We start from the raw sequence: 13,542 nt of genomic DNA, 5'->3' as shown, positions 1-13,542 counted from the left end.
ATTGCTCAGCGTTTAAAAACAATTTTTGCAATTATGTGTGGAACAAAAGGTTGCAATTCAGAAAAAAAACTATCACAATTTAATATCTTACCTGTTTTCCCAAGGGGAACCTCAAAGTTTTTGAAAGATTATGTCAGCTCAGCTAGAAGAAAAAACACAGCAGTGTTTTGGAAAAGGAGGTTGACATTGTGTTGCTAAGCAACAGGCGCCGCCACGTTGGGTTAAATTCAAGGGGGCTGAATATTCATTTGTTTTGCCCTGTTATGAGAAGCGGGCAAGAGTGGATAACAGTGAAGTTATGACAGTCTCGACTTTGTGGGTTGGTAATTTAAATATTATATAAATGTAAACATTTGGCCTGTGGACTTTTGCCCACACTGTCGGCTTTTTTAACAGTGCAAGAACAGAGATAACACTAATGCAAACGTAATTCGGTAAGATTGGCATTGTAGTCATAGGCATAGTCAGCACCGGAAACAAATTGCAGTCCTTGAGTTTTTATGTTTGGCCACGTAATTGCCCAAGAATCTTATATTTAATAAAGCGTTGACAGTTCTCTAATAGATGAATTATGAAGATAAAAGTAGAAAAAAATTTCTGAAGTGACATTATTGTTTGTGTATGTGCGCGCGTTCCTGTGAGTTTACTGTGTCGGCAATCGCGTTGAGGGAACTATGCTGCCGTCCATTCCTCGCAGCAGCACGTTGTGCGTTGTCCAGCTTGGCATGAGCAGTGAGTCATAAAACAAATGAGTTCCACATCAGCATCAGCACACGGAGATGTCCTCTTCTTAGAGACGCACTGACACAGCACTGTGCCAATGGAAACAGCACACTATGCACCAAAAACCCAATTGACCTCTAAAGATATTACCTCTGATGGTGCAGGACACTGTCGCTCTACCTTCAACGCCCGCCTGGCTGCAAACCTCAGATTAATCTCAAAATAAAGCGAGCCAAGGATGGGGGATGGGCTGGGGTTCAGGTTTTCCTCGCTAATGCATTATTATCATCACAGAGGCTACAAAATGGGCTGAAGCTCAAACGCGTGTGTATTTTTAAAAAAGGCCTGGGGATGAGGAAATGTAAAGAGGTAAAGCAAACATGCATAACATCACTAATTCACCAATTGCTTTTGATTCCAAGACCGTATACATGTCGGGTAATCCTGTGGACATGTGTAATGCGTTCGGTTTAATTATAACACGTGTCAAAAATGAGCGACTGAAGAGGACTGGTGAGCACCGCCTTCACGGTGGTGGTGGCTGTACCGGTGTGTGTGTGTGTGTGTTGGTGGGGGGGGCTATGGGGCAGGAGGAGGGATTGGGTGGGGGAGAAGAGGGATGATGGGGGGCAGGAGGAATGATTGGGGGGGGCAGCGAATCAGAGCAGTAGACACTGCAGTACGTCGGATCTGTCCGCACGAGGGAACGCAGGCTGTCACCTCCCCTCCGCCGAGCTGTCAGTTGACAGCCAGCACACACATACACAACTGATCAGCCGCAGATTTGGTTTTTTTTCCCAACTCACTATCTGCTCCTCTGCTTTACAGATACCGATCGAGCCCAATGAGCGCGACAGGCTACGTCGGTGCATTCACGGACTGACTCCAAAAAGCGTAGGAGGGTTGAGCCGCGAGGTAGCTGCAACGGCAAATGGTTAGCTTTGCTAGCTCAGAGGCTAATGTTAGCTGGTTGAACGGGGCTTTGCCAGCTGGACGGTGCGGCTGTGTGCGGGTGCGCTGTGCCCAAGTTGCAGTCATTTAAGCTAGGTTAGCTTAACTTGCTAGCCAAGGTCGGGGGAAGCTGGTAGCGAGAAGCCAGCCGCGGTTAGTTAGCTACCTTGGTTTTTTTTTTAGCTTATCGGCAACATCACTGCGTCATTTTAAAATAATTTTAAGGACTGCGTGATACCTTGCATTGTATTTCTACGCAGATGTGTATTTTTTCCCTTCTTTGCTGATGTTTTCTTTTTCTTTTCTTTTTTTTTTTTACCAAAAATCTATCGTGGGGACTTGCTAGCCGGCTGGCTATGCTAACGTCAGCTCAGTGAGACCTCGCCTCGTCGGGGTGCAGAGAGCTTGAGGCAAGTCGAGGAAGGAAGAGGTGACTTATGATGAGGGCTGGGGGAAGTGGTGGATTGTTAAGGGAACACGATCAGCAGCATTAGCTAAATCCCAGCGAAATTTCATCCTTAAATCCCAGTCAGGGCAGGGCCACATCGTCAGTAAAGCTGCAAAGGACGTTGGATAAAGAGAAGAAACGGGACACTATCGATTACTAGCGGACTAAATGAATAGTATCGGCATTTATTGAGACGTGAGCCGGCGGCCGTGAACTGTTAAGATTACCACACAGACTGCGATAACCAGCCAATTTATTATTCCTCAAACATGGCTTCGGCGAGCAGCATCGCCGCATCTATTGCGAGCAAAACGAAGACCAAAAAGAAACACTTCGTCGCTCAGAAAGTGAAGCTCTTCCGCGCCAGCGACCCTCTGCTCAGTGTGCTTATGTGGGGAGTCAATCATTCGGTAAGTCAGTCCGTCAAAAGTACATATGATCAAAGCCCTTCTTCCTCCTCCTCCCGCTATTGTGTGTTGTACATCAAGCTCTCCTCCAACTGTACTATTTGTGAGTGCGATTCATAGAGAAATTTTAACCGCTAGCTGTCCAGTGGTTGTAGAGCGGTCAATGTAAATATGTGGCTGAGACCAGCTTGAAGGGTGTTTTTTTTTTTACCGCTCCCAACAGCATCTTGGCATAAATGTTTGCTTTAGTGTCATTACATTTTTTCTGCCTTACCGTTGTATGATGTGTACGCTTAAATGTGTTCGGTCGTTCACGCGCGCGTGTGTGTGCGTGCGCGGTTATGCATGCATGCATGAGCGTGTGTGTCAGCAGCTAACCCTTCTTTGGCTTCCTGTTATGCACATGTAGGATAAGCTCTCAAGGCTCTGTGTCATGAGAGCAGATCTTCCCATGCAAGACAGCTTATCTCTACTGTGTCCTCCTCGCTGAATATTTGCACTGGGTCCACACTGATGTGAGAGGGAGACTGAGTTTGATAAGCAGAGCTCATCCGAATAGATCTCACAGGCAACAGAGTTCCTTGTCAGTATCCCTCTAATCTCGACTCAAAAACAGTAAATGAAATAGCCAGTGCTATCCCGGTAGTTCAAAAGACTAAGGCACATACTGTAATCTTCAGCAATGTGGATATGACTTGCACACCACCATTTCCGTTTTCTGTCTCCTTTTCTCTCACATCTTTACTGCTACTGTCTTCTGTACTACTTCTAATAAGTTAAAAAAAACTCATGAATAAATTCAAAATGTTTACCAAATAGCAGTGGCCATAGCTTTGCTTCACTACGTGTTTGTTGTTTCACAACATGTAATGGTGATAGTGTTTCCTGACCAAATGTCAATCCATCGGTTGGTTTTCACTTCTTTGAAAAGAAGCAAAAGCATAGTACATTAAATACAGCTTGTTTGCTTTAGATTTTTATCTAGTATGGTAGATTAAAGTGAACAGCTTCCCAAACATAAACAATATTAAAGTGAGCATTGCTCATTTATTGTTTAAGAATATAAATTTCAGTTTAAGAGACTTAAGTTATTACCATAGGCCAGCCATTAAGAAAACAAGATGATTCGTTAGTTTATATTAAAGAGAGAGAAAGAATATTGGCTTTTGGATGCTGACTGTTACTCCATCGTCTGACTTTGGCTGTCTGCCGTTGCTTTTTTTGGTTTGCAGTGTCTGTTGATTAACAACCAGTCTTAACACTTTGCAGTTTATTAATCAAAGCCACCAGCAACTTTGTCTGCAATTGGAGCAAAAGTTTTTCCACATTGATGGATCTAAATTCAAGAGATTGATCACTTATTTCCATGTTTTTTTTTTTTTTGTGAATGGCACATCCATCTTGATTATGACATCTCTTCAGTGAAAAGGAAAACAATATTTTATCATACTCATTTCATTTAGCAACCAACCACATGCAGGTCACTTTGGATAAGATTAAGTCAGTTTTTTAGTTATCTGCTTAACAGCCAGCAAGATGGAGAGCATAGCTAAGCCACATCGATAACGAGTTCGATAAGCATGCTATCACTATCAATTTAGATTGTGACATTTGACCTTAGGCTAAATTTCAAGAAGGACTGATTTGTAAGTATTATGCTGATCCTAGATAGCCTAGGTGATCTGATCTTAAGTAGTTATGTGTCCCATACAGTCTCGCTGTAGGTTTATCTTGGTTACCTGGTTTTGGTGCTAAGTCTGGAGGGGAGTTAAGAAGTTACACAAAAACTTTGGCCCGGCCAGCAACACAGCACTCATTAATCAGTCACTGATCAGCAAAATCAGATAAGTTGGCATCAGAGCAACCAAGCATGCAAGATCCTCTCCTACAGTAGTAAAGTACAGCAAGCTATTGCCTACCTACATAGAGCATAGGCCAACCACTTGTCATTATAATTGACTAATGTAGTTAAACCCCTCCAAATTTTACTGGATCAGCATACTTCAATTTGTGTGTGTGTGTGTGTGTGTGTGTGTGTGTGTGTGTGTGTGTGTGTGTGTGTGTGTGTGTGTGTGTGTGTGTGTGTGTGTGTGTGTGTGTGTGTGTGTGTGTGTGTGTGTGTGTGTGTCAGTGGATTGAGTTGCCTTGAGCTGCATTATAAACCTTGGCTATATCCCCTGGGTATCTGAGACAGAGCTCAGTGGATTGATGCAGCCCGACTCCCAGCCTAAAAACCTACACATTTTCAGTTTGGCTACGTGTTCAGACTCTTCTCCCAGATTGCATAACACAGACCAGAGCAGCCACCAGCATACTTCTTTCTTATGCTCCAAGCTACTTATCCTGCTGATTTTCTCATCAGAGTAGATAAGACACACTTGTCATGTCATATAGCTTGCAATTCAAGCTTGACTTTCAACACATAACTACAAGATTGAGCCATAGACTGTAAGGTTACTGCCAGAGTGTTTGGGAGCTGCAGCTTGGACGTGTTGATGCAGGGTCACTTCAGAGTGTGGAGGAGGCTGGACTCTTGCCCCATATTGGAGTGGGGGTCCACTTGGAATGCCTGCTAACGACAGAATACTGCAATGGAATGAAGAGGGGGAGGACTCAGAATGCAGCCAGCATACAGTGACTGTAGATGCAAAACACATAGACGCATGCATACTAAAAGAGGCTGCAACACACACACACACACACACACACACACACACCCTTTATCTCCACAGGGGCCCATCAATCAAATCCTTCTGCTTTGGTACTTCCTGGAGACCAGCTATTTCACTGCATTCTTGCAACTAGAGAATGATGGGAAACCAATGACACCCCAAAGGAGTAAGACTGGTCAGTCAGCTTAACACACTTGCAGATGTGATGTAGAACGATTTAGGTGGAGTTACTACTAAACTTTAAAATGCTAATGTTAATTTTATGGCCTAAAACATCCATTTACTTGTATGTCTGGGGAACTACCATAATATTTTTTCTTGTCTGGAAATTTCATCTCAGGTGAAATGGTAGTGTGTAGTCAAATTTACTGATGATTGATGATGGATACTTTATTGATCCCCAATTGAATTTAAGCATCTAGTAGCTTAATACGACACAATTAATTACACAATAAAAGTTAGCAGTACACACAATAAAAATTAACTTGTATAGAGTAACTGCACTATACATGACCATAAGATTCTAAATACTTGAGCAGCAAGGTCCTGTACATATTGGGATTGTTGATGCAGTACCCAATGCAGTTACTCTATACAGGTTAATTTTTATTGTGTGCTGCTAACTTTTATTGTGTGTAGTTAATTGTGTGTTGTATTAAGCTACTTGAAGCTTAAATTTCCTTCAGGATCAATCTATCCTCATCATCATCAGTAAATTTTACTATAATCTACCATTTCACCTGACATGAGTTTTCCTGACACAAAAAAAAGGTTATGGTAGTTCCCCAAACATGCAAGTAAATGGTCTTTTCTACTGATCACACTGTCACAACACTGTCACAACTATTTGGATTAATGTACTTGAGTCCCGCGGAATTATATGCAGGGTAGAAGAATTGAGGACAGTTGATGAAAGGGATGGCCTAAGGCCTAGATTTTAATTTTTTGGTGTACCAAGTGTAAAGGATTGAACCAACCTGGGTCTAGCTATATATAAGCTTTAGTCTGCCATTCATCATCCACCTAGTTGTCAGCCTACATGACATACCAGCTGAGCAACAAATCTTGGCTTTCTGAGTTCTCAGTTTGGGAGAGACTTGGTCTGGTTTTCAAATCTTGAGCTGTCCCAAGTCAGAAAAATACTGTGAATTCCTTGAGTGATATTCCCCCTTTTATGTGCCTGTGGAACTGGCTTTCTTTCTCACACCCAACAACAATCTCAAGAGGTGTTCCCATTCTCCCGCCTTAAAATGCCGTTAAGACAAAGGCCTACTGGCATCAGCTTTGCATCTCAATTTTTTCATATCCAGCTAAAGAGGAAATACAGATACTGACTGGTGTTGCTAAGCGCTGAGATTAACAAGACACTTCTTAATTCAGTGGTATTCACTGGTATTCTTTGTGCAAGAGCAACATGAGAGGCATCTTCACACTCTCCGTCTTAATACCCAGAGGATATAGGCTTACTATGTGTGCTTAAACAGAATGAGCAACCATGTGAAACTGTGCCATACTCTGAATGCTTATGACTTAAATCCAAAGGATATTGCAGTTCATAGTAAGACAGAGAACTCAGACAGAAGTCCGTGAAATAAAGAGGTCAACATCAGTCTTCCTTAGCTTAACTCCCTCACTTCCATGCTTAAATGTAAAGAAATGAGCATTAAAAAACACAATTTTGAGTTTTTTAGTGCCCATTAAGTAAATAGATCATTTGTAACTTGTAAAGGTCCCAATGTACTTAACATTGAAATGAATTCGTCGAGAAGTCAACCAGTAATCACATCATACACAAATGTGTGTACGCTTTTTCTGCTTTGTTTGTTGTCCACAAATTGTTGGTATGGAGATTATAAACAAGAACAGTGAACCAGAAGAAAAATGGAGTCAAAAGATGCTCATGAGACCAACTGAAGACGATCGCACACTTTGGGTTACTATGTGAAGAAACTGACCAGTTGAGCCAGCGAGCCTGTGTGCATTCCGTAGACCATAGCCAGTGTGACTTTTCTTTTGCGCTGCAGCATTTCTTCTTGCCTGTACAAACCAATCATAGTGTTACTTCAGCAAGTATACTCATGTCTTAAAAGTATCTGTAATGTTGGGAATCAGCCACCTTTATGCTGTTTTTTATTTATTATTCTTTTGCTGTTTGTTACTGTTGTGAGCTACATCCCTCCTGTCCTTGGTTCACCACTTACAGATAACTGCATAAGGTCACTTACTTGCATGACATAAATATTGCAAGGTCAGCAACACTGCTGAATCCTTTTTCCAAATGTAGAGCTCGCCATCTTTCAAATGCATGACCTATAATGCTTTGATGGAGAGAGCAATTGTGGGCTAACTTGCTATATAAAGCTCCGTTCACACTGAACACGACACCAAATATGATGTCACTCTGTTCGCAAAATCAGAATGAATAGTGTAAAGATAGTTTGACGAGTGGCCACCACCGAGCTAATGTTAGTGTGCAAACGTTCTTTCCAAGCAAGTAGTCCAGTGGTTAGCACTGTTGCCTCACAGCAAGTAGGTCCTGGGTTTGAACCCCAGGGTTGTCCAACCTTGGGAGTCATCCCAGGTCGTCCTCTGTGTGGAGTTTACATGTTCTCCCCGTGTCTGCATGGGTTTTCTCCGGGTGCTGCGGTTTCCTCCCACCATCAAAAAGACATGCATGTAAGGGTTAATACTCCTTCCTGTCTGTGCCCTTGACCGAGGCATGGCAAGATGAACTGGAGTTGGTCCCTGGGTGCTGCACAGCGGCTGCCCACTGCTCCTAGCTACACAGCTAGGATGGGTTAAATGCAGAGAAGGAATTTCCCCATGAGGATTAATAAAGTAGTAAAATAAATAAATAAAGATGTTTTTGTTGTTTGCAAAATAACGGCGAGCCAACATTTTCAAAGTGAACAACTCAGTTTGAGATACAGGGACTTTCTAATAGCCATGCTTTAAGGTGATTGGTTCATTACTTGTGAAAGTCAGTGCTTAAGTTGACCATTTTTCAGCTCGAGCAAGCAACCATTTTGTTTATCTCGAGGCAAAACGGTGGTTTGTTGCACCATATCGCCTCTCTAAGTTCACTGTTCTTTGAATCATGCTGTGCCAAAGTTTGGCAGTGTTTGGTGTGAACACACTGTAAGCATGGGCGCTTTTGTATATGTGACTATTATTCTTCTTGTAAAACAAACTTCTGGACGGTCTAATTTTCGATCCTGTGATATTGCACTAACCTACTGACATGATCACTCGTACCAGTGGTGGGCATAGGACAGGTTACATTGCACACTTAAGCACACAAACACTGCCTTGAAAGACTCCTAAAGAAAACTGCCAAGCCCGTTGCCTACCAACATGGGGATCGCTGGTTCGAATCCTTGTGTTACCTCCGGCTTGGTCAGGCGTCCCTACAGACATAATTGGCCGTGTCTGCAGGTGGGAAGCTGGATGTGGGCATGTGTCCTGGTTGCTGCACTAGCGCCTCCTCTGGTCAGTCGGGGGCACCTGTTTGGGGGGGAGGGGGAACTGGGGGGAATAGCATGATCCTCCCACACGCTGCATCCCCCTGGTGAAACTCCTCATTGTCAGGTGAAAAGAAGTGGCTGGTGACTCCACATGTATCGGAGGAGGCATGTGGTAGTCTTCAGCCCTCCCTGGATCAGCAGAAGGGGTGAAGCAGTGACCGGGACAGCTCTGAAGAGTGGGGTAATTGGCCAAGAACAATTGGGGAGAAAAGAAAACTGCCAAGGGCACGATCTTGGTCTCCCTTTATTTTTTAGAATATGCTGGTGTAGGGTTTAAAGGATCGAATGTTCATGATGCTTGCAAAAATTCTTCTGTGAAAAACTAACCTGTTGCGCGCACACACACACACACACACACACACACACACACACACACACACACACACACACACACACACACACACACACACACAATTTTTGGCCAGGTCCATCTGGTTGTTGAAGGAGAGTGTACATGGCCGCAAATTTAAATAAAGAAAAAAAGAGAGAGACAAAAAACTTGTTTTACTTGCTTTTTTCTAAGTTTTTGGAAGGAATAGCGTCTTTGGGAAATTTTGGCTTTGAATCCTGTACACTCTTTTAACCCAGTATTTTTTTTTTGTTTTTGGGGTTTAAGGGCTAAGTTTACTCTTATTCAGACACCCCATTATATCTGGTATTGTAAACACTATTTTTTTGTGAAAAGTGCATGACTTAATGTTTTGGTCCATTATTCCTTAAGCTCCTTTGTTGTGCAGAAATACTGTTGCCACAATGGGGAAATGGATAGAGATCTGCCTGCACTGCCTTGCCTCCTACACAGGTTAAGAGTGTGTGAGAACGGGATGCAGCCGTTGTCTGTTCCTTTGGAGATTCCTTGGGGTGTTTGAGTGCTCTGCTGGAACGACAACATGTCAGAATGGGTTTCACTATTGGGCCGATTTTTTTTCCTTTCTTTTCAAAGCTGAATCACTGGCTGCAGTGGCTTAAGGCACCAACTGTCCAGCTCTCAACCTGTTGTTATGTCAGCCTCTCTTATTCCTGTCCCTTCTTTCACTTTCTTTTCTTTTGGGGTTTTTTTTTGTTATCTGTTTGTTTGTTTTGTTTTCTAAACCAGAAAAGAAAACAATTGAGGTTATTTTACAAGTCCTTCCAGTCATGACAAGCTGTGAGCAAAGCAGTTTTTAACAATAGCTTCTCTGTTGTAGTGAATTACTGTTCTGGCTATGGGGGACCCTAAAAGTCATAGCATGTCCAAATGCACAATGAAAATGGCCATTCATTTTGTGGCGAGATAGAGGGCTATACATTCAATAGTAGTGTATACAGCTAATTTATCGAGTATTACAGCAACCAGTGGGTTTTTTATGTAGGGGAACCAGAATTCTTATGCACTTGCCAATAACAAAAAATAATGAAAAATGCAAAAAACTATTTCATCATCTGCTAGAAGAACTCGTATAGGCAACCCTTCCTATAGGCTATGTCATAAGTGCCTCTTCATTTATCTTTTCTGTTTCCTCTCTTTTCCCCCTGCTTGATTTTTCTCTTTACTGTCTATCCTTTCGACCGCTCTCTCCTTCAGAGCTTTCTCATCCGCCAGGTTCATTCTTTATTTCTAGCAAAGCCCCATTTTTACGAGGTCCTCTCTCTTCACTCTCGCTGACTCTTAAATTCTCTCTCTCTCTCTCTCTCTCTCCCCATTTTGCTTCTTTCTTCTTGTGTGCTGTCTCTATCGCTCTTTCTCACTATTCTCTCCTTCTCTGTTGCTCTCACTCTGACTCAGAGTAGCTGTGTCTGGTTCTGGATTGCATAACAGGGGGCTTCTATAAATATCCACAGGAGCGACCTGCAGCTAATATGTGTAATGAATATGGGTGAAGAGAACAGGAAAGATGGAATCTTTGCATCCCAAGGCAATGAAAAATGCCTAATACTGATACTGACGTGTCTGCGTCCAAAAATCTTTGTAAATAATGTGTTTTTGCAGGCCTGAGTGCGTCTTTGTATGTGGATGTGCACCACCACCCGGGCATTACCACATGGATTTTCTCACCTTCAGTAAATGCAGTGTGACATGTAGCTGAGTTGCTTGATTCCAGTTAGCAGGACAGGTCAAATACCATAAGCCTGTTTGTTGTTCAGTCTGTCTAAACCTTTATATCCTTTAATAGCAGACCTCTCATAGTGCTGACTCCCTATGTGTGGGCATGTGTCTGTGTGTGCTGCTCAGATGTATGTGAAGTGATGTTGGATGTAGGCTATGTTATAATTCATGTGGCATTCTCTGCTCCGCAGTCACCCTACATCTCTGTGTCTGTGAATGTTTCAGCACATAGAGGATTGTGTTGTGACTGCTGCATTGGATAATCAAGTATTACGCCATAAGGGACAGTGACATTGAATGACATTGATGTCTTGCTTATAGCTTTGTTGTCCATAGGGGTTTGTGGACTTGTGGGTCTCTGTTTTTGTGTCTGTATGGGTGTGAGGAGAATATAGACTGAAGGAGCTGGTAATAGCAGGTGTTAATTAAGTGGCATTCAGTAGGCCAAATCTAAATCCAGTGTAAACTGTTGGTTGTATGCAAGTGTGTGACTGTAGTGGCGGTTGCACAGTTCCTCTCAGTCACACATACACACACACACACACACACACACACGCGCACACATTCGCAGAGTTATACATTACTGTTGTTCCACCTTCATAATCAGTATGTCCTCATTATAGCTGACCTCTGCATACTATGGATGTGAGCAGAGGGAATGATTAGGGAGAAAAATGCAGAGAGAGATGGAGATGGAGCGAGAGAGACGAGAGGAAGCTGCTAATTTAACTTTTTTTTTTTAATAAGACACATCACCGCAGGCAGGGCTACCCCTGACCCTGAAACTGTAAGGACTGCTCCATAGCATTAGCTTAAACAGAGACTGTCGCTGTGACCGGCTAACTAAGAGATCTCACTACCGACAACAGCGAGATGTCAGGGAGTGTTGTCTGAACCCATGATGTCAACAAACATTCAACAAACATGTACTCAAAGACACTTTGTTACAGTGTTAATATTTTTTCAAGGTTTATGGGGTTCACTCAACCCCCTAGCATTAGCCGGAAAATGTGTGTGTGTGTGTGTGTGTGTGTGTGTGTGTGTGTGTGTGTGTGTGTGTGTGTGTGTGTGTGTGTGTGTGTGTGTGTGTGTGTGTGTGTGTGTGTGTGTGTGCGTGTTGCTATTATTCTTCTCATAAAACAAACTTCTTGGATGGTCTAATTATTGATCCTGTGATATTGCGATTGCCTACTGACATGGTCACTCATGGCGGACATAGGACAGGTTACGTTGCAAACTTCTGCTCACAGACGCTTTCTTGAAAGACTTGGAATGATGGCTATTCAGCATTTCTTTGCCAAAACAACAATGCCAGCAAGGTCCAGAGAAGAAACTACCCCCGTTGTTTGCTCTGCATTGACTTGTTATTTATTATACGCCATTGGTGCTCTGGTTGTGTGTACCTCTGTAATGTTATGTTTGATGTGTAGTTGGGCTGCAGTGGCTGAATGGAACTGTCCATTCAGCAGTCGCGGTCATATCACACGTTGTTTGAAATGTGTCCTCCTCTTGTTGTGGCATTTATTGATGTTAGCTTAACTTGTTTAATGTGTGTAATATTCGAGAGAAAATAGTTCGGACACAGTCCATTTTCTGAATCTAAATACTCATGGTGTTCTGCCTTTATATTCCTCTATAGCAAATTTACCAAGCTGAAAATAACCAGAACACAGCCGTGAACCCACAAGACATCACACATGACCTCATTTCCTTTTTTTTCCATTCTTAATAAAGTCAGACCCAATATGATTGGCACCACGGTACGTCTGGAAAAGGACCGAAATCCTTGTTTTTTTGGCGACTCTTTTAGTCATTTGGTGTGCACCAGAGTTCATATGAGTGTCTGTGAATGTTCTCATTCATCCAGGTCATGGTTATCCAAAGGAGTTGAATCAAGTGCAACTTGACTTGGTATATATCCGATATATATCAAGTCCAGTTCATATGAGGCATTCACAACTCGAAGAATGATCCAAACTTAACAAAAAGTTCACAAAGTCCGCTGCAAATAGGTGTGAAAGCCACCTTAATCACTTTAATACTCAGCTGACCACGAGAGATGACCTGCATAATTTGTTGCCATGAGACAGACTCACCACATTGTTCCTTCTTCCTCCCCAATAATAGACATGTCCAGCATAGGAATGTGATCTTTTAAGGTTTTATTTTCTTAACGACTCCCACTCATTTCTAATGAGAGATTAAGTTCTTCCTGTCTTTTTCCATTCTGCCATTGTTCCTCAACTGGGCCCAGCCACTTAAAACCTGAATCCACACCCAGCCGCTATACTACATACACACTGTATGCACCTTGCCACATAGTAATGCTTGATATGAGTAGTGGCATTAGGCGGCAACTCCTATGGCTGACTGTGTCTTTATTTTTTTATTGGTTATTTGGTTTACATCTTACAATGTGAATGGTTCTGGGCAATACGTCAGGCCAAGTAATGATGTAATGGCATTGTTAACTGGCCAATAAAGGTCAACTTCAGACTTAGTATGGTCCACTGCAGCTACAATGTGACCTTTGAGGCTCACTGTCTGGCTGCTATGTCGCTGTATGATCCATTGAGCAAGGACATGTGCTGTATTTTTTAATATGTAGCCTATGTATAATATTATCTGTGGTCTAGTAAGTATTATCAGAGTTGACTCGTCAGTCAAAGGTGTAGTTCCTGTTTGCTTAGAATACATGCGGTATACATTGCAGATAAAGACGCAGCGCTTG

General features: G+C 42.6%; 1 protein-coding gene across 1 annotated transcript in view; it reads left to right on the top strand.

Annotated features, from left to right (window-relative positions):
* The first annotated feature begins 2,044 nt into the window (after nucleotides 1-2,044).
* pip4k2aa (phosphatidylinositol-5-phosphate 4-kinase, type II, alpha a) overlaps nucleotides 2,045-13,542 on the top strand; it is a 39,235-nt gene continuing 27,737 nt past the window's right edge. The window contains exon 1 of the mRNA XM_056299618.1: nucleotides 2,045-2,532. Coding sequence (XP_056155593.1) covers nucleotides 2,392-2,532 — 141 coding nt within the window. The 5' untranslated portion in view covers nucleotides 2,045-2,391. The remainder of the gene's footprint in view (nucleotides 2,533-13,542) is intronic.

This window comes from Lampris incognitus, chromosome 19 (genome assembly GCF_029633865.1).
Source record: "Lampris incognitus isolate fLamInc1 chromosome 19, fLamInc1.hap2, whole genome shotgun sequence".
Lineage (NCBI taxonomy): Eukaryota > Metazoa > Chordata > Actinopteri > Lampriformes > Lampridae > Lampris > Lampris incognitus.
Note: the sequence above shows the minus strand (reverse complement) of the source record. Positions and strands in the feature narration are given on the sequence as shown.